Here is a 21,387-nt window from a genome sequence, read left to right on the forward strand (position 1 = left end):
TACTCTTGCCTGGGAAATCCCATGGACAAAGGAGCCTGGCAGGCTACCGTCCATGGGGTTGCAAAGAGTTGGACATGACTGGTGACTCACCATCATAAACCACACCCCAAGAGCTCAGAAGGGTGTGCTGTTGCTACCACACAGATGGGGATATGCACTGGCTCCCCTCAGTCATCCTTTCCATTTCTCCATGAAAAATAACCCAGGGTGTAACCGCATCTGCTCCCCACTACATCCTCTTCTTCCTCCTTTGGGGTCCACAGGCTCAGTGGCTCATGGCCGGCATCAACCTCTCACAGCAGGTCCTCTGCTGGCCCTCCGGCAGCCTCTGTGCTGCTCCTGTGCCCAGCGCCAGGCTTTGGAGCTGGGCCCAGCAGAGCAACGAGCTCCCGGGTTATGCAGGTGGCATGTTGGGGTGCATGAGGACTCTGGGGGCTGGGACTGGGTCACAGGTCTCTGGTTGGGGCGGGGGCCCCAGAGGTAACTGTACCATGAGGGCATCGATGAGCTCATCGTCATGCCGGCCCTTCTCCACAAGGGTCCCCATCTGACTCCTGAGGGTCTTCACTTCACTCGACAGCACCTTGTTCCGGGACCTCATGCCCTCAAACTTCTTTTTCAGCTCTTCGAGCTCTCTCTGGAGGGCATCCCGCTCCGCCGCAAGTTTCTGTAATCAGAGGGGGCAGTCACAGGCTGCAGGGCTGAGTGGGACCCTTGGTCACAGCTGAGCCTTCACTGCCACTCACTGATGAGGCCAGAGCAGAGAGGGGTTGGGACCCCATGGACTGTAGCCCACTGGGCTCCTCTGTCCATGAGATTCTCCAGGCAAGAATGCTAGAGTGGGTTGTCATCTCCTCCTTCAGAGGATCTTCCTGACCCAGGGAACCCACATCTCTTGCATCTCCTGCATTGGCGGGTGGGTTCTTTACCACTGAGCCACCTGGGAAGTCCCAGTGTGTCTTCTGAGGACCCTCAATCCCTGCCTGGGTGGTGAAAAGAGAAAAGCCATGCTTCGGTGGACAACACTAAGCCTAATGTTCAAACTGAAGTGTCTCACCCCATCAAGAGCTAGTTTCAGGCCCAGCATCTCCATAACAGCCATAATGGGGCCACCTTGATATTCATGAAATGGGCTCGGGGTGAGGAACCAGTCAGGCTGCTCAGGGTGGACCAGCAGGGCATGAGGAGCATGCACAGAGGTGACCCCAAACCTCAGAGCCTCTGAGTCTTCACAGACGTGGTTGTGGTCTCCCGGCCCCACATGCCCCTGACCTCCTGCCGGGCACACTTACCTCCCATCCTTCCTGTTTTTCCCTCTCCAGGTTGCGGATGCGCAGCAGATTTTTCTCCTGGGCTGACAGCTTCCTTGAGTCAGGATAGACAGACAGCTCACTGGCTGTTTCTTCGGACCGGCTCCGGGTCTGTCCCAGCTGTTTCTCAAGCTCTCTAACCTGAAGGTGGTTCCACAACAGGTCTGCAGTGAGACTCGACCCCTCAGAGGGGCCGCCCTGCAATGTGATGTATGCATGACCCCCCTGGACAGATGACACCGCAGTTCCAGATGGGTGTGGAGGCCCCTAGGAGAGGGGTGGAAGGGGTCTGTGGCAGCATCCTGAGCAGAACAAGGGAAGACACCAGAGAGGCTTTGCTTGGCAAAGAGAAACTTCAAAGGAAATGAGAGAAATCACCCTATCTCTGAGGCCGAGAAGCAGATGTGGAGCCCCGGGAACTTGGGAGGGAAAGGACAGCAGGTCTCAGTACCAGAAATAGCTAACAGACAGGCCACCTGAGCCTGGGGATGCTCCTCGGGAGGCCACAGGTTCCTGCAGGAGATGCTGCAAGGGAGGGCAGGGTGGGGAAGCTGGGAGACCAGCTCAGAGCCTCGCTGGCTGTGATTCTGCACAGATTACTTCTCTGAATCTCAGGTCCCTCGTCTGTTAAGGGTAGGGGATCTATGAGTACACCCTGTATGTTAGGAGAGTTCAGAATCCCAACTTGTCTGAGCCTGGGAATCCCCAAGATGTTTCTTGGGGTGACAAATCTTGGGGCCCACTCCAGGGGAAGAACACTGGGATTTTCATTTTAAACAGGTGCTATAGATGATTTCTAGGTTAGGCAACTTTGAGAAACCCCAAAATGGCCTCAAAATGACGGCGGAAGCCCTCAGCATAGGGCAGGTGGAAGTCATCCTACAGAACAATGGCTTTATCACTTTGAGTTTAATGTGGATAACCCCTAGGGCCCTTCTAACCCTGATTTCTGTGTCAACACAACATACATGGTGTGACCCTGAAAGTGTTAGTCACTCAGTCATGTCTGACTCTTTGCCACTGTGTGGACCATAGCCCACTGGGTTCCTGTGTCCATGGCCAGGAGAAAAATTCACTGGGATCCCTGGTAAAGGGCTGCAGGATCAGCGCCCTCCTGTGGCATTGTTGTGGTAATTCCATTTAAGCGCTAAAGAACACTTGCTTTTAACCATTTATTTACACAGCTTTACAACACTAATGCAACCCACTCCAGTGTTCTTGCCTGGAGAATCCCAGGGACGGGGGAGCCTGGTGGGCTGCCGTCTATGGGGTCGCACAGAGTCGGACACGACTGAAGTGACTTAGCAGTAGCAGCAGCACAACACTAACAACAATAACTAAAGTGCTGAGTGCTTATTATGGCCACGCACTGTGCTGGGTGCTTCCCAAACATTATTTTGTCTAACCCATAACAATCCTATAAAGAAGGTATTATTATCTCCATTTTACAGGTGCGGAGACTGAGACACAGAGATGAAGAGATTTATTCAAAGACACCAAACATGTAGACCAATGACTGAGGCCAGACTCAAACTCAGGTCTCTGGAAGCTCAAGGCCACACACTGGTTGTTAATTACAGTTTTTTGGAGACCTCTTCATTTGGCTTCAAGGATCCCACAGGAGACCCTGAGGGTACAAGCCACTGGAGAACCTGGGGTGAAGGCGAACCTGCGCGTGGCAAATCGTGGAAGTGGCCCACCTAATTGCATGCCTCTTAGTTTCTTGGTCCAGCTAACCTCAGACAGCGTTTCCTCCATGCCAGGCACTGTGGCAAGCGATTTACACATGTGCACGCATTCAGTACCCCCACAACCTGTAGGGTAGATGCCGTCATTATCCACAGTACAAAGAGGAGGGAACTGAGACACAGAGATGAAGCATTTTGCCTGAGGCCACACAGTTGGTGAGTGGAGAGCTAATATTTGCTGGTTTTTAAAAAATATATATTTATGTATTTGGCCGTACTAGGTCTCAGTTGGGACACGTGTTAGTTGTGGGATGTGGGATCCAGTTCCCCAGTCAGGGATCAAATCCAGGCCCCCTGCATTGGGAGCATGGAGTCTTAGCCACTGGACCACCAGGGAAGTCTCAGAGAGCGAAGATTTGAATCCAAGCAGTATGGCTGCGGAGCCCCTACTCCCAGCCTCTTTGTTGCTGTTCAGTCACTCAGTCGTGTCCGATTCTTTGCGACCCCATGGACTGCAGTATGCCAGGCTTCTCTGTCTTTCACCATCTCCCAGAAATGCTCCAAAATATTTAGAACATAAAAAGGGAGACAGGCTAAGTTTTTTTTGGTGGGGGGTGGGGTGGGTAATTGAAACTTTCAAAAGCCTGCAAGCATTTGGACAAAACTGGAAAAAGCCTACAATAGTCATGCAAATTTACATGAACTAGGGGGAAAAAAATCTGCCTGGAGTGAAATAAATCAAAGGCATTTGTTGAGCGCCAGTGCCTGGCATGTAGTGTTCCATAAATGCCTGTTCATTAAACAACAAATGAAAATCAGGCTGGTTGGGGAAAATGTGAAACAACAGCGTTGCGAGTGCACTCCGCAGAATCTAAAGGCCTTTTTTGGGTTCTGTGTCTCTTAATGTGGGTCATCGTGGGTCTTTCTAGGGCATCTCAAGCCTTACGTTCAGGGCCAGGAGGAGCCTGATGACTCACTCACCTTGCTCTGCAGGACAAGGATCTGTTGAGCCCGACCCCTCCAGGTCCCAGGCGAGGACAGGAGCTGCTGGATGTTCACATCTTCCCCAACCTCACTAGTCAAAACCTGAAAAAGGTGGGGCCTTCAGTATGACCCAAAGCACAGTATGTGCAGAAACAGTGCTGGGTGCCTGGCGTTCCCAGAAGACCCGGCCTCCACCTGCACAACCACCCCCCTCTCCCGTCTCCCCACCTCAAAGGCCAGTTGACCACGCTCTATGAGCAGCTCTCCCTGGGAAAGCAGTAAACCCACCTTCCCCAGCACTTCCCGGTGATGCTCCGAGCAGACAAGGAACTGCTGACAGTGCCCAGGTGGGGCCGCCTGCTCTTGACACATTCTGGGATGAGTGAATCACAAAGTTGACCAGGACCTGCTTCCTAAATTTGTTCCCCTGTCACCCTGAACTGAGATTGTTCTGGAGGTTACAGGGACGACCTCACCACAGGGCCTTGCCCTCCATGCAAAGCCACAGACGAGGGGCCGTGTCTGAGTGCAGCAAGGCAGGGGCCTACCAAATGCCACTTGGGGATGTTTGCTTCCAGAAGGGCCCAGATTTGTGGTTGTTACCGGGAGATGTTCAGGCTCAACCTCAAGGCTTTGAGGTAGAAACAGTACACCCCAGCTTGTGCCCTGGGGCCCTCTGTAGCCTGTCACGGAAACTGATCTAGCGTACCAAGTCTCTGGTGCTTGTTTCCACAATAGAACTCTGTTTTGGAAATCTTGGCTGGTCTGAGTGGTTCCAGCAGGGAAGACAAATGCCAGAGAATTCACTATGTAAATAAAAATAAATAATGAACCAGCTGGGCCTGCCTCCCAAGTCTGAGCATTTTCCTTTGAAAGGGGCCTTTAATCCACAAACAACCTTTCCATTTTCTAACATTAGAGACAGCAGCGGACAGGAGGTGGGTCTTGGTAGGCTTCCAAGTCCAAGGTGGCTTATTAAGGAGACATCCAGGGTCTGTAGGGGTACACATAGCTCAGGGAAGGTTTAAGGGACTTTCTAGGGTGGACAGCACTGTCTTCCATCCAGGGTTGGGTGGGCACCACAAGGGCCTCTGTGCAGGGACCTGCAGGCAGCCAGCAATCCCCCTTACCAGATGGGTCTGTTTAAAGAGCTGGTGGAAGGACGTTACTGGATCTGGAGCCTGACCCAGAACAAGCAACATGATGCTCACGGGACCAAGCTCCTGAATGGAAGCCATTGTCCAGCCGTGCCCTTCCCAGCCCTAGTCCCAGCCATGCAAGAAGACCTGAACTCTGACCCAGAAGTACCTTCTGGGCCATCCGGAGCTCCTGCTTCACAGCCTGGATCTGGTTGCGGAGGTCACTCATCTTCAAGTTTGTGGCCGCCAGCCTGTCCTGCAAGACTTTCACCTCTGGGTTCTCCGGCTGGTTGGGAAAGACAGGGAGAGAGGTCACTTGAAGCCTAAATAGTAATAATACTCACAGCCCCCATTTCTCCAGGTGTGTGCAGGTACCACGCTGAGGCTCAACAAGAGGAGCCCATCTCATCATCATACGCGCTGTGAGGTAGGTCCTGCCGTCAGACCATTGTGGATGCAGAGCAGAGGCTGGTGCAAGGTGAGCCCCTTGGCTTGAGGGACCTGGTAAAGGGGAGCAGGGGTGTGGATCCTGGCAGCCCAACGCTGGGGCCTGAGCCCTGTGCTCAAGTGTGGCCACACATGTGTGGACACCTGTGGTTGACCACAGACAGGGAGCATCTGGAGGAGGCTGTTCCCCACCTCCCCAGACACAGACTGTAGGCTCTCTGCTGTGTGTAGAGACTGGTATCACAGCAAATCCACCCTCACTCAGGATGAAGAGGGAACGGGTTTAGCTTGGCAGGAGGGCCACAAACATTCTAACTCAGGGCCTCCCTCTCCTAGAATTGTCAGACTGGGCCTTGGGCTTTCCTGGCAGTAAGTTCACTAAATAGAAATAAGGACCCAGGGTTTCCCTGGGGGCTCACTGGCAAAGAATTTGCCTGCCAATGCAGAAGACACGGGTTCAATCCTTTATCTGGGAAGATCCCACATGCAGCGGAGCAACTGTGCCTATGTGCCACAGGTACTGAGCCTGTGCTCTAGAGCCCAAGAGCTGCAACTCCTGAAGCCCATGTGCCCTAGTGCTCTGCAACAAGAAAAGCTACCCAATGAGAAGCCTGCACACCGCAACTAGAGAAAAGCCCTTGCACCAGTGAAGACTCAGCACAGCCAAAAATAAATAAATAAATGAATAACATTATTTTTTGAAAAAAGAAATAAGGACCAGTTTAATCCCCCAGTGCTCCATTTCTGTGGTATAAAGAATTGCAGGAACCATGAAAACTCTGCCTGTTAGAGTTCTTAGCAGTGTTTTTTTTTTTTAATAATAATATTTCATGTAAACTATTTGGATGAAATTTTTCTCAAAATGGGGAGCTAATGTGCTCCCCATTTCTGACTTCAATAGAAGTTCCTGAGGCTCACAGAACTTTGGCATTAAAGGGACTCCAGGGTCAGCCCATTCAAATCTTTTCCATAGGTGATGAAAATAAGTTCCTGAGGAGGGAAATACATGCCCTCTCAGGCACACAGCTGGCTGAGGTGGCAGCAGTAGAATTAGGAGCCTAGTCCTTCCCTTGCACCAACTGATTTTCCAAATTTAAGCTGCTGCTGATGCCCTGGCATGATGGCAACAGGTACACTGGTTGGTGGGCTGAGGGTCCCACTGGCAGTGACACAGACCATCTGCTCCTGTCCCAAGACATCAGGTGGAGTAAACTTCTGGGAAACAAGGTGGATACCGCAGCAGCTTTCTCAATTTTTCTTAGCAGACACAGATTAAAACTTCCGGGGAATTCTAGTGAAAGATAGACCCTAGGAGACTGGGGGTGGGGAGCTCCATAGACCCCCGAGGTTCTGGGCAGCCCCTGTGAAAACCACTGATCAAAGTAACTAGACCTGCACACACAGCCAGGAAAGCCTGGACTCATGGAGGGGCGGGTCTCATCTAGGAAATGCTTGCGTCCTCACAGCGCCACCATGAGGCTAAATAGAGTAACCAGTGTGAGCAGAATTTGCAACCGGAGAACTTAGGCAAAAAACACAAGGGCATCTTTTTTTTGTCTGTCCTTCCCCCGTCTGGCTGTCTGCCATCCCTTCCCACTGCTGTTGGGGGCCTGTCTGCCCCCTGCTAAGGTGCTGCTTTGAATCTGCCCTGGGTTAGGAAGCAGCAGCCCCTGCCTGACAACCCCCTCCCGCCCTATCCCCCAGGCTCTGGTGGGTGGTGGTGCAAGAGCTGAGAGAGCACTTGAGAGCATGAGGGCACAGAAAGGGCACTCGGATTGCATCTCGATCTGGAGCCCGGGCAACCTCACACCTCTCCAAGCCTCATTTTCTCGCCTGTGAAATGGGGGCAATCTTATACCAGCCCCTGGGGTGCCTGTGAGTGTTGATGGGATAATGCTTGTAAAGGTGCTCCCTGGGGCAGATTCTGACAGATGGTGATGCCCAGAGAGCATAACTTGGCTTGGGGCGGCAGCTGGCAAAAGTGGCTGAGGGTTAGATGGTGTTCTGGTGAGGGCATCACCCCATCTACTCTGCCAGGCTCCACACCTCACCCCCAACTCGGGAAGCTGTGCCAACCCCACCTCCTTGGCATTTCAGAGCTGTTTCTGCCCAGAGTGAGATACCACAGGCTTTCTGGGGGTCTTGGCTTTCTCCCCCGAGGGAATACCTGAACCGGTGTCCAGGGGGAGCAGACAGTGCCAAGGCCACACACAACAACAGCTTCATGAGGCCCCATGCAGAGAGGGTATTCAGCTCTACTCTGGAATGCACTTGGAGCTCTGGGCCCAGTCGGGGGTGAGCCCGCAGGCTATGGAGCATGACCCAGGCCTGGGTTGGGCTGATCAGTCTAATGAGAGGGACATGGCTATTGTTCTCGCTCTCAGTAGAAGAGGCCCGGGAAGACCTGTGTCCTGAGGAGTGGAGACTGCAGCCCACCACCCATGCTTCCATCAGAAACCTCCCAGGCTCCCTGCTGCCAGAGAACGAAGTTGGAACTCCTCCTCCAGCTACTGTCAAGGCTTCCTTCCGCAGGTGACTCCACCCCAGCTTTGTTTATGTTCCCCTTTTCCTGCTCATGGGCCCTGGGCTGCAGCCAAATGTTGTCTAACTGATGCCCAGCTAACAAACAGAATAGGAACAGTGACGCTTTCCTGCTCTGAGCTTACGCTGCTTCTGCTGGAAGGGCCACCCCTACCTTCCTACTCCAGCAAGGCCACCTCAGGAAGCCCTTGCCCATCCCACCTCCTGGCTGCCTCGGGTGGAGTGCGTTCCCTCTGTGAACTCCAAGCCAGGGGGCTCTCCCTGAGGGCCCTGTCCCCGCCTCCTCCCTTCAGTATGCCTACTCATCTCCCCTATTGTGGACAGTGGGCTGGTCTTTGATTCTCTGTGTTACAGAAAATTCCATCAGGTTCAACAAGTGACCGAATGAGCAGTTTCCCACCCAGCACAGTCCCACTCAGAGATGTGGATGTACATGGGGCAGCTTAGCAGCATCCCCTAGAGCTGGGAAAAGCACTGAATGACACCCAGACTGGCCCCCGCTGAGGGCGGAGCCCCTCCACTGCCTCCCTAGCAATGAGACAGGTCTACACAAGACTAGCCTTCAAGAGATATGTCACCCTGTACATGGAGGGGCCCATCACTGTACACCGAGGAGAGGACTGAATTCTCCTTGAGACAGGCATGAAGTGGCTTGACCCTGAGTCATAGACAACAGGGAAGATTGGGTGGAAAAGGGGGCACCGAACTGGGAGTACTGAGGCTTGGATTCCGTTTCACCAACTCATTTGGCTTAAGAAAACGATGGAGAGATTTCCTTGGCTGTCCAGTGATTAGAACTTGGTGCTCTCACTGCTGGGGCCCCGGGTTCAATCTCTGATCAGGGAACTAAGATCTCATAAACCACATGGTGCAGCCAAAAAAACAAAAACAAAACCGTGGGGAGGCCTCCTGGGATGTTCTTGAGTGTGTACTCGGTTGCTCAGTCATGTCTGACTCTTTGTGACCCCATGGAATGTAGCCCGTCAGGCTCCTCGGTCCATGGGGATTCTCCAGGCAAGAATACTGGAGTGGGTTGCCATGCCCCTTCTCCAGGGGATCTTCCCAACCCAGGGACTGAACCTGCATCTCCTCTGTCTCCTACATTGGCAGGCAGATTCTTTACCACTGAACCACCTGGGAAGCCTGTCCTTGAGACTCTGAGCTATTTATTGTCTGGCTTGGGTTTGGTGCCCCTCACCAGTAGCCCACTGGGTCAGGCTGCCTTCCTTTCATGGAGTTGTAATTCCCATGTCCTAGGTTTCATGGAGGCTCATTGGCTACGTAAAAATGGAATCTTGGAAATAGCCCCCATTCCCAGTAATCACTTTTACTCTGTAGATTTGGAGTTCCACCAAGGGAAGACTTCCCACAATATGGACTGCCTCCTTCCAAAACCAGGGTTCCATTGAGGACGAGTGAGATCCCTGTCCCTGGGGTAAGGTAGAAGCTGGATGTCTCACCAGTGAAGGCTGTAACGGAGATCCTTCATGGCTGGGCTGAGAGTGGGAGGCCAGCTACACCAGGCCTTCCCTCCTGATCCTGAAATTCTAGGATTCCGGGGTCCTCAGGCCCCTGCTGACCTCCCTCTCTGGGAACTAAATCAATTAGACCCTCACTAGCCTTCACTGGGGCATTCCTGGCCTCAGATGGTAGACTTGGTCACTGTGCCCTGATGGCTACTCTGAGGATACTGCTGCAGTGGTGGCACCAGCTCAGCAGTGGGGTGGAGGTAGACCCTGGAGAGAGACACCTGCGCCCCCATGGAAGAGGGGAGGCCCAGGCCCATGGCTGCCTCACACACTCCCCAGCACAGAAGGGAATTCATACCAAGACTCTGTCTCCCATCTGGGTCCTTGGTGGCTTGGCTCCTGCGTCAGTGGATCCCTTGGCTGGCAGCCTGGCCTGGGCTATCTGCAGCTGAAAAAGCAAACCTGGCACTTAATATTTAATTCTGCTCAGTGGTTGTGGCACCTTGCGGGAAGTGCTCTGGTGCTGCCGTCGGATGTGCGGTCACCGATCTCAGTAGCCTGTCTCTTCAGCTCACTTTAAGGCCCATTAATGGAAGAACTGTCCTTTACAAGCTGCTTTGCGATGGGAAAAGGTTTAATTGATTGTTTGCCCCATTCCCCAGTCACAGTGGAGCAGCCTTAGGATTCATGAACAGCTTAATAAATAATGATTCTGCAGCCATGGTCTGCATCTAACAACAGCCTGGGAGACAGAAAAGGAATTACGGACTTCACCTTACACTCAAGGAAACAAGGTCGGAGATGCTAAGAAACCTGCCTAACAGGCTTGTGGCCTGGTGGCCAAGACCGCTGCTATATACAGACAGTCAACTGACCCTTTAAGGGCTTCCCAGTTGTCCTTCACACCAAGACCACGCTTGTCTGACATGGTTGGGCACGACCCGCCCTCCCACCTCTTTCACCTCACCTTGATCCACGCTTGGCCACATTGGCCCTCTTTCAAGCCTTTATCCATATTTAGGTCCTTGCACCTGCTGGGTCCTCTGTCTGGAGGCCCCTGCCTCAACCTTCCGAGTCTGGGCCCTTCTCATCCTCCAGGGACCCACTGCCTGTGCTACCTCCTTGAAGGGCCCCCGATGCTGGTCTGACTCCAGGAGGAAAAGAATCAGGCCTATTTTGCTCTTCACAGTCTCCCCAGGGTCTGGCACAGAGCCTGAGATGGTTCTCAAAAAAAAAATTTGTTATAGAATAAAGAAGCTCTAATGCAATGCCAAGTATAATGACTGAGGAGGGTTTTGGAGAACAACAGAACTGGATTTGAAGTCTGGCACCACCACATGCTGTGTGACTTGAGAAAGCCTCTTAACCTCTGCCAGCCTCGGCTCCTCCAGCCACATAAGGAGAAGCTATGCACGAAGGTTCATTCCAGCTCCTGAAGGACCATGAGCCGCTGGGGCTGTGCCCTCGCTCAGCTGGAGGCGTTTATGATTAGCTGTGAGAGGCTAGGGGTGGCAGAGAGGGAAGGTGGACGAACAGGGGACAAACTGATGGAATGTTCCTGGTTCTAGCTTCAAGTTAGCCAGAATCCCTGATCATGTATCTAACAACATCTTTCTGGTGCTAACTACCTGCTAGGCTCTGTTCTAAGCATTTTACAACAGTAAGTCATTTAATCCTCAGAAAACCTTGAGGTGAGCACCATTATCACTGCCATGTGACAGGTGGAGGAAACTGAGGCACAGGGAGACTGTAACTGGCTCAAAGTCACAATGCAAATCGGTGGTGGAGCTGACATTCACACCTGGGTGGTCAGGCTCCAGGCCTGCATCCTTTCCAGTGTACTGGGTTACCTCTCCAGGCCTGCTTCTTCCTTGCTTTCCAACAGTCCCCTCTCAGGATGGGACAGACTGAGGGACTCAGGGCAAACACTGACCCAAAGTCCTTGCGAAGGACCCAAAGCATGTAAAGCACTCCACTCTCTGGAGGAGTGGCGTGGGGTGTAAGGAGCCCCCGGGGCAGGGGCACCTGAGATTCCTTACCTCCTGCTCCAGCTCCTGGATGCGGTTGCTGAGCTGCCGCACTCTGGTCTTCGCGCCCTCGGACTCTGCCATCAGCACCCGGTTCTTTTTGGACAGCTCGACGATTTTGGTGGCAATCACATCCCCAGCCACACCAGCTGTCCCTAAAATGAAGGGAAACGGTGAGGTCCATTAAAAACACAGGCCCGCATGTTTGAACAAGCTTGCTGCTGCTGACCTGGGCCAGGCAGTGACTGGGGAAACAAGGAGTAGCTGCCCTCGGCCACCTTGTGTCTGTTGAAGAGGGTGAGGACACGTGAGGAGAAAGAACCTGGGGAAGGAAACGAAACCTAGAAGTACAGATGGTCCAGTGGTGAGTTTTCTGGTTATGTTTCCCTCCCAGGACTCAAAAGCATTACAAATCCTGGAACTAGACATCAGAAAGAGGTCAAAGTGATCTGCCCTCTCTCGTCCAAAGGGCAGGCAGTGGGCTCAGAGCGAATGGGGGAAATCCTTTTCTTTTGCTTATTCTTTCCCAACTGTCTTCAGACAAGCCCCACTATTTTTTAAAAATAATTTTAATTTATTTATTTTTGACTGTGCTGGGTCTTCATTATTGCAGCAAGCAGAGGCTACTCTCTAGTTGCAATTCCCAGCTTCTCAATGCTGTGGCTTCTCTTGCTGCAGAGCATGGGCTCGAGGATGCACGGGCTTCAGTAGGTGCAACACCCGTGCTCAGTAGTTGTGGCTCTTGGCCTCTAGAGCACAGGCTCAATAGTTGTGGTGCATGGGCTTAATTGCTCTGAGGCATGTGGGATCTTCCCGGATCAGGGATTGAACTGGCGTCTCCTGCATTGGCAGGTGGAATCTTTATCACTGAGCCATCAGGGAAGCCCAAGCCCCACTCTTGAAGCTGCCAACCCCATGATAGTAGGGGCAGCAGTAAATGGGCAAGCACAGAAATGGTAAAATATCTGGGTAAATAGAATATTTTATATCGTTAAGTTCTTTAAAATATGTATTAATATAATTCAGTTCAGTTCAATCGTTCAGTCATGTCTGACTCTTTGCAACCCCATGGACGGCAGCATGCCAGGCCTCCCTGTCTATCACCAACTCCTGGAGTTTACTCAAACTCAGGTCCATTGAGTCGGTGATGCCATCCAGCCATCTCATCCTCTCATCCTCTCATCCTCTGTCGTCCCCTTCTCCTCCTGCCCTCAATCTTTGCCAGCATCAGGGTCTTTTCCAATGAGTCAGTTCTTCGCATCAGGTGGCCAAAGTATTGGAGTTTCAACTTCAATATCAGTCCTTCCAATGAACATTCAGGACTGATTTCCTTCAGGATGGACTGTTGGATCTTCTTGCAGTCCAAGGGACTCTCAAGAGTCTTCTCCAACACCACAGTGCAAAAGCATCAATTCTTTGGTGCTCAGCTTTCTTTATAGTCCAACTCTCACATCCATACATGACGACTGGAAAAACCATAGCTTTGACTAGACGGATCTTTGTTGGAAAAGTAATGTCTCTGCTTTTTAATATGCTGTCTAGGTTGGGCATAGCTTTTCTTCCAAGGAGCAAGCGTCTTTTAATTTCATTGCTGCAGTCACCATCTGCAGTGAAAAATAAAGTCTGTCACTGTTTCTACTGTTTCCCCATCTATTTGCCATGAAGATGGGACCAGATGCCATGATCTTAGTTTTCTGAATGTTGAGTTTTAAGTCAACTTTTTCACTCTCCTCTTTCACTTTCATCAAGAGGCTCTTTAGTTTTTCTTCACTTTCTGCCATAAGGGTGGTGTCATATGCATATCTGAGGTTATTGATATTTCTTCTGGCAGTCTTGATTCCAGCTTGTGCTTCCTCCAGCCCAGCGTTTCTCATGATGTACTCTGCATGTAAGTTAAATAAGCAGGGTGACAATATACAGCCTTGACATACTCCTTTTCCTATTTGGAACCAGTCTGTTGTTCCATGTCCAGTTCTAACTGTTGCTTCCTGACCTGCATATAGGTTTCTCAAGAGGCAGGTCAGGTGGTCTGGTATTCCCATCTCTTTAAGAATTTTCCACAGTTTGTTGTGATCCACACAGTCAAAGGCTTTGGCATAGTCAATAAGGCAGAAGTAGATGTTTTTCTGGAACACTCTTGCTTTTTTGATGATCCAACAGATGTTGGCAATTTGATCTCTGCTTCCTCTGCCTTTTCTAAATCCAACATTTGGAAGTTCACGGTTCATGTATAATGGTTGAAAGCAAATACAATAGCATTCTCTGATGAGATTTTCAACATATACAGATACAATACTTAAGAGTTGTACTGTAAGGGGGAGGGTAAAGGGATCCATATGGTGGTAAAGTTTCTTCATCCCACTTGAGTGGTAAAATAATATTTCTAAGTAGGCCATGAAAAGTTATATGTGTTGTAAGCACTAGTGCAATCATTAAAGAATTGTACAAAGCGATGGAAAAACTAAAGCAAACACGAAAAATCCAGCCAAAGGAAAACCAGTTTATCAGCTGTCAGCAGCCTGGTTTAGAGACATGAACTGAGCCTGTCAGACTTTCCTCTTCAAAACATGAAGGCATCTCCTCTTCCCCTGGAGCCTCTCAGCCTTGAGAGACAGTGTTGCAAAAGCTGCCCCTTTGCATCTGAAACCCAAGCCAGGTTAGGTGTTACCTTCTCTTCAGTATAGCTTTATTTTTAGACAGAAAAGGCCAAAGAATGGAGGGAGGCATAAGAGTTTTTAAGATACCAAATTTCCCTTGCTTTTTAATTCAGCACTGGTCCTCTGGGTACACCTACTCTCAAGGGCATTTACTAGCAAAGGCAGAGGGGGACACTCCAGCAGATGCCAGGTGAGACGTATTGCCCTCTGTGATTGGTGACACCGACTTTGTACTTTTTTAGTCAGCCACCTGGGAATTGCTCAATGCATGGAGCAGAGGACAGCCAGGGCCAAGGTCTCCACCAGGTCTGTAAGAATAAGGTCTAGCTTAGAACCACAGAGTCAGTGGTCAATGTCCAGTCCACACCCACAGGGCTAACATACCCAGGGTCCCTAACAGGCCCATGGGGTCAAGGTCTCAAGCAGCAGAGCCAAGGTCCAAGTCAGACCTGAAGAGACAAGGTCCACTCTAGATGCTGCTGGATTCCAGGAAATCCCCATGGGAACAGCCACATTCCCTGTCTTGTCTACCCTTCTCGCCCAGTAACAGCAAGAGGTATAGAGTAAATGCTTACTTCTACTGGGGCTTTTTTCACGTCCATGTTTGAGTCAGAGTATCGAGACAGAATGGATGCCATCAGCCCACCGAACATGCAGCAGATGCCATGGAGAACTGTCATGAGTCCCAGCGGCTTCACCCACACTGCCTGGAATGCCTGTCCTCTGCCTCTGCTGCTCCCGGTTCCTGGCATGCTGGCCCACCCTGCCTGCTCCATTCCTCTCCCCATCCCTCATTTCTGAGACTTAACTGGACAAGCTTGATTACAGCTGACCCTTGCACTCTTTCTTCACACCTGCCCTCTGGAACTTGCTGTTTGTCCACCCTGTAGGCTCCATGGCAGCTGGGCCAGCCGACCTAGACTTCAGGGTAGGAACTGTCATAATAGCAGTGCAGTTACCTGTAAAGGCAAATCTGTCTTCTTCTATTTTCTTTTTGAGATGTTTGATTTCAAAGTCCCTCTCCTTCAGCAACTTATATAATCGCCCGTTCTCATCCACTGTTTCCCTGAGTTGATCCCGAAGCTGTTCGATCTCATCTTCAAGCACCCTGCAAGGGAAAAGCAGAATCACAGGGGGCTCAGGCCTCCATGGCCCAGGTTTGTTGTCCCTGGCTGGGTACTGGGTGGTGACTAGAACTGGTCTGTATAAAACAGGAATGAAGAATTAAGGGGAATCTCAATGAGCACATTTTTAGCATACTGTTCTCAAAACAATGATCAAGGACACATGCACATAAGTGAAAGGAGCAACAAGCTTTGAATGCTATGGTTTACTAGGGGTTCAACAGAGCTACGTAAAACCCTGCCCAGAGAATTCATACTCCATTCCAGCATCCATGGAACATGCATAAAAATGTATTGTAGACTTCAAAGGCAATCTTAGCAAACTCCAAATAATGAGCATCATGCAGACCATTTTCTTAAATATTAATTATCTAAAATTAGAAATCAATACTAAAAAAGGGCAAATATTCAGAAAAGAACTCCAAAGTTGTCATATGCTTAGAACTAAACATACACATACACACACACTGCTAGATTATTTATGGGTTAAGAAGAAATCATAATGTGTATTATGAAGCATTTAGAATGGATTGACTGTAGAAGCAATATATCTGAAAACTTGTGAACAGCTAAAGTGATACTTACAAGAAATTTATAGTCTTAATTTTTAAAAGATTTTTTGATGTGGACCATTTTTAAAAGTCTTTATTGAATTTGTTACAATACTGCTTCTGTGCTTTTTATAATTTAAAATTATTTATTTTAAAATTTTTGGCTGCGCTGGGTCTTGGTTGCTGCGTGAAGGCTTTCTTCTAGTGGCGGTGCATGGGCTTAGTTGCCCCACAGTATGTGGAGTCTTCCTGGACCAGGGATTGAATCGGTGTCCCCTGCATTGAAAGGTGATTCTTAACCCACTGGACCACAAGGGAAGCCCTGCTTCTCTTTTTTGTTTTAGTTTTTTGGCCCCGAGGCATGTGTGTGATCTTAGCTTTCCAACAGGAATCTGCAGCTCCTGCACTAGAAGGCAAAGTCTCAACCAATGGACCACCAGGGAAGGCCCTCTAGTTTTACTTGCATATTGGATTATAGAAAAAGTAATAGAATTCCAGAAAAACATCTACTTCTGCTTCATTGACTATGCTAAAGCCTTTGACTGTGTGGATTACAACAAACTGTGGAAAAATTCTTAAAGAGGTTGGAATACCAGGCCACCTTACCTGCCTCCTGAGAAACCTGTATGCAGGTCAAGAAGCAATAGTTAGAACCGGATATGGAACAATGGACTGGTTCAAAATTGGGAAAGGAGTAGGTCAAGGCTTATTTAACTTCTGTTCTTATTTAACTTCTCTGCTTATATTCACCCTGCTTATTTAACTTCTATGCAGAGTACATCATGCGAAATGCTGGACTAGATGAAGCCCAACCTGGAATCAAGATTGCCGGGAGAAATATCTATAACCTCAGATACGCAGATGACACCACCCTTATGGCAGAAAGCAAAGAGGAACTAAAGAACCTCTTGATGACTGTGAAAGAGGAGAGTGAAACAGCTGGCTTAAAACTCAACATTAAAAAACCAAAGATCATGGCATCCGGTCCCATCACTTCATGGCAAATAGATGGGAAAACTATGGAAACAGTGAGAGGCTTTATTCTGGGGGCTCCAAAACCACTGTGGACAGTGACTGCAGCCATGAAATTAAAAGACGCTTGCTCCCTAAAAGAAAAGCTATGACAAACCTTGACAGCATATTAAAAGCAGAGACACTACTTTCCCAACAAAGATCCATCTAGTCAAAGCAATGGTTTTTCCAGTAGTCATGTATGGATGTGAGAGTTGGACTGTGAAGAAAGCTGAGTGCCGAAGAATTGATGCTTTTGAACTATGGTATTGGAGAAGCCTCTTGAAATCAAGTCCCTTGGACTGCAAGGAGATCAAAGTAGTCAATCCTAAAGGAAACCAACCCTGAATATTCATTGGAAGGACTGAGGCTAAAGCTGAAGCTCCAATACTTTGGCCACCTGATGTGAAGAACTGACTCATTAGAAAAGACCCTAATGCTGGGAAAGATTGAAGGCAGGAGGAGAAGAGGACCACAAAGGACAAGATGGTTGGATGGCATCACTGACTAAATGGACATGAGTTTGAGCAAGATGGAGCATCTGGGAGATGGTGAAGGACAGGGAAACCTGGCATATTGCAGTCCATGGGGTCACAAAGAGTTGGACATGACTGAGTGACTGGACAACAATTAGAAGACCAAAGAGGATTGTCTAAGCCTTAAGTTGAGGCCAGGGCTCTGGGTCTCAGGTTAATCCAATAGGAAATCAGAATAGGCGACTGGTATTGCATGTTCTACGTTGTCTTGCAACGCTTTTTTCAGAACTTTAAAACATGAGAAACATGTGATTGATGGGTCTGTGATTGTTTCTATCATTAGGCACGAAACCAGCTCCATAGAGGCAGTTGCTCAGGAAGTAAATAAGTTATAGAAATTATGCATGTGTGTCTGCTCAGTTGCTTAAGTTGTCCGACTCTTTGCAACCTATGGACTGTAGTCCACCAGGCCCCTCTGTCCATGGGATTCTCCAGGAAAGAAATCTGGAGTGGGTTGCCATGCCCACCTCCCGGGATCTTCCTGACCCAGGGATTGAACCTGCATCTCTTACGTCTCCTACATTGGCAAGCTGGTTCTTTACCATTAGCGCCAATTGGGAAACTCAAAGGTAACAGTAATTATTGTTGTTTTGTTTAGTTGCTAAGTCATGTCCAACTTTCTTGTGACCCCATGGACTGTAGCACACCAGGCTCCTCTGTCCACAGAGTTTCCCAGGCAAGATACTGGACTGGGTTGCCATTTCCTTCTCCAGAGGGTCTTCCCGCCCCAGGAATCAAACCTGGATCTCTTGCATTGCAGGCAGATTCTTTACCACTGAGCCACATGGGAAGCTCAACTAATTATTAGATAATGGATATTATTAATAATATTGTTGGATATCCACAAATTCCACTTTCTCCGACTTGGGTAAAAATCATTTGGAAATCGGTCTGGGGTTAACTTAGATCTAATATTTAGGAGCCCTATGAATTTTTCAATTATTGACATTTTAATTTTTTTCTAATTAGCTTTTTCAGTAGAACATTGTGAAAACTGAGAAACCATGAAAAGTAGAATTTGTAGATGGAGAAAATAGATTCTGGGTGAAACCAGAAGCAAAGAGATAGCTCAACAACTGCTGTGATTTTTTTTTTTAGCAAACTGGCTAGCAAACTTTGGTATCAATTGAGACTTCTGCTTCTAATAGCCTATATAAATCACTGCATCTGTATGACAAATTTAGAGCAAAATGAGAAGATTTTGGACTCTTCAACCTTTTCACCAACTATATAAAAGCAATCCATCAAGTGCTTCTTTATGAGAGGTAGGTTTGTGTCCTTGTGTGTCAGGAAAGGGAAATTGGGGCAGAACAATCTCAGATGAGATTTGGAGCAGTGGTCATCTGTGAGTCATCAGAGCCAGCCAACTGGCTCCTCAAAAACCAGTTTTTTCTTTCATGAAAGACAAAATCCAAGTGAATAAACTACACCTTGATGAGTTTCAAAATTTTCCATTTGACTTCACATGGTTTTTGAATAAATTTCATGCCAAATTATGTCTATAGGCCCACAGACCCTTTATCAGATGCAAGAGTCTTCAATAACAATCTCTATGTTGAAACCTCTTGAGTCTCAGTTGATAAACACACATCTGGCCAACCGGACTGTCGAACTGTCTGCAGTCATTCTCCCCATCTTCCCTACCTCCCTGCAATGCCCCTGGGAGTGTCCAAGCTTGCATTTACCTCTGCTGAAAGCTGGTTTTCGAGTTCTGCTCCCCAGCTTGGAGGACGCTGAGGCCATCAGAGATCTCCAGGGGCTCTTTTTGGTCATCACCTCTGCTTTGGAGGCTCAGTTCTTTTTCCTTCCGTTTCTCCATCTGCTTCTGTAACCTTTTGTGCTGCATCTCTTGCATGGCTCTAAACTGGAGCCTCAAGGTGTCCTGTGAGCCTTCATCCTCTGCCATCTTGCCCTCGGAGTAGGAAAAGAAGCCTGAGCTGAAGCAAACTCTACGAAGTGCTTCTTCCTCAAGAGTGCTCGACTCGTAGTAAGCCCTGTACGACCCCTCAAGCCTGGAGTTTCTTGCTTAGCTTTGCAAGTGTCCATGTGGAAGCTTGGAAGACCCACCCTCACTTCAGATCCCCTGACAGCCACAGCTGAACTGTACTGAGCGTTACCGCCCCACCCCACACCCGACACACCCTTCCATCCCTGACTGTGCCATCAGGATACTCTTCCCCATTACTCAGACTCAACAGTTGACTCCTTCCTATCCCTATAAGCAGTGGCTGTCAACTCTAGCTGAACATTAGAATTTCAGTGTTCTTAAGTGGAGAATCCCAGGGACGGCAGAGCCTGGTGGGCTGCCGTCAGTGGGGTTGCACAGAGTCGGACACAACTGAAGCAACTTAGCAGCAGCAGGAGCTCCTAAAATATAACAATGCTGTGGCACATTCCTGGACCAATTAAATATCAATTCCTAGGAATGGGGCTCAGATATCATTACTGCTTTTTAAAAAAATATTTATTTATTTGTCTGTGCCAGGTCTTAGTTGCAGCATACAGGATCTTTAGTTGTGGCATATGGGAATCTAGTTCCCCGATTAGGGATCGAACCCAAGCCCCCTGCATTGGGAGCGCGAAGTCCTAACCACTGGACCACCAGGGAAGTCCCTAATTACTGCTTTTATTGAATTATAATTTACATGAGTAAATTATATGAGTAAGTCGTGACTGTACAGCTCAATAAGTCTTTACACAGGTATACACCCCTGGCTCCGGCCAGGCCTCCTGGCGGCTACTTGCTCCCTTGACTCCAGCCGGAACCATTCTGTAGTTTTCCCTGCACTTACAGTGTTTGCTCCGCTGCTCCCCATCTCTAGCTGCAGAAGGTCCGTCACCTCTTCAGACGCTTTCCTGCGCTGTCCTGGCAACCGTCACCAGGGAAACCAGGCACGACGCCGCGTGACGTCATCATGCGTCTACGGCGGCCAAGAGGGCTCAGGGAGTTCGGAAAGGGACGGAGGTGCAGACTACCCGGGTTTAGTAGGTAAGTCAGCCAGCCCGGTCGGGTAATGGGAGGGGGCGTCTTGCGTCTTGAGACTTTAAAGTTGAGCTAGTGGTCCGCTTCTAGAACGTAGTTTAAAAGTTTTGTGGGCCAAACGTTCTACGCAGAGATGCGCATCCCGCAGTCCTGCTGGAAGAAATTAAAGTGAACGATCCCACCATGAAATTTAACGTAGCCTTTCAGAAAGTCTTTGGAAAATACAGAACAGTGTCGGGAAAAGGTTATTTTGTGCCAGTGAGTGTAAAAGGCAGGGCACGAAATAGTAACTGCTAAATAAATGTAGTTATGTTTTTAAGACTAGGAACAGAGGGACTTCCTGGGAGTCTAGTGGTTAGGGCTCTGCGCTTCCACTTCAGGGGGTACGAGTTCGATCCCTGATCTGGGAATGAGATCCCGCATGGCGCTGCCAAAACAAAACAAAAACTAGGAACGGAACTTGACTGGGAAGGAATGCAGAGAAATATTAAAGTTTAAAATGGTTGTATTCGGGTGCTGGAATTGCAATGGTATGTTTTTATTTTTGCACTTTAGAGGATAATATAGAGCACATGGTTTATTTCCACAGTGGAAAACATTTGTGTGTTTGTTTGTTTTCTTCTTTCAGATACTTCCCAATTTAAGTCACTACTAGATTCAGGTCTTCAGAAAGTCTTCAGATATTTCATGGTTGTTTTTTTCTTCTTTTTTTCCTCATAAGGCATTCACTCCACAGACATGCATGAAGGTGGGGCACCGGACCACATATTGCAGAACTCTAGTGCAGTATCACAGCCAGAGTATTGATGTTGATCTTTGTACTTGGATGCATTTGTGTGTGTGTTTAGTTCTGTACCATTTTATCATGCTTAGGCTTGCATATCCACTATCATCTTCAAATAATGAACACTTAAATCACC

General features: G+C 49.0%; 1 protein-coding gene across 3 annotated transcripts in view; it reads right to left on the reverse strand.

Moving 5' to 3' along the window:
* CCDC13 (coiled-coil domain containing 13) overlaps positions 1-20,352 on the reverse strand; it is a 36,299-nt gene extending 15,947 nt beyond the window's left edge. For 2 of the 3 annotated variants that reach the window (XM_061396112.1, XM_061396115.1), the window contains exons 1-9: positions 20,277-20,349; positions 19,170-19,396; positions 15,222-15,370; positions 11,618-11,760; positions 9,937-10,026; positions 5,291-5,407; positions 3,980-4,084; positions 1,293-1,451; positions 491-667 (exon numbers count right to left, since the gene is read on the reverse strand). In XM_061396112.1, coding sequence (XP_061252096.1) covers positions 491-667; positions 1,293-1,451; positions 3,980-4,084; positions 5,291-5,407; positions 9,937-10,026; positions 11,618-11,760; positions 15,222-15,370; positions 19,170-19,396; positions 20,277-20,300 — 1,191 coding nt within the window. In that variant the 5' untranslated portion in view covers positions 20,301-20,349. Of the gene's footprint in view, positions 1-490; positions 668-1,292; positions 1,452-3,979; positions 4,085-5,290; positions 5,408-9,936; positions 10,027-11,617; positions 11,761-15,221; positions 15,371-19,169; positions 19,397-20,276 lie in introns of all 3 variants that reach the window. The other variant, XM_061396113.1, reaches the window with a different exon arrangement.
* Positions 20,353-21,387: the final 1,035 nt, after the last annotated feature.

This window comes from Bos javanicus, chromosome 22, assembly GCF_032452875.1.
Source record: "Bos javanicus breed banteng chromosome 22, ARS-OSU_banteng_1.0, whole genome shotgun sequence".
Classification (NCBI taxonomy): domain Eukaryota; kingdom Metazoa; phylum Chordata; class Mammalia; order Artiodactyla; family Bovidae; genus Bos; species Bos javanicus.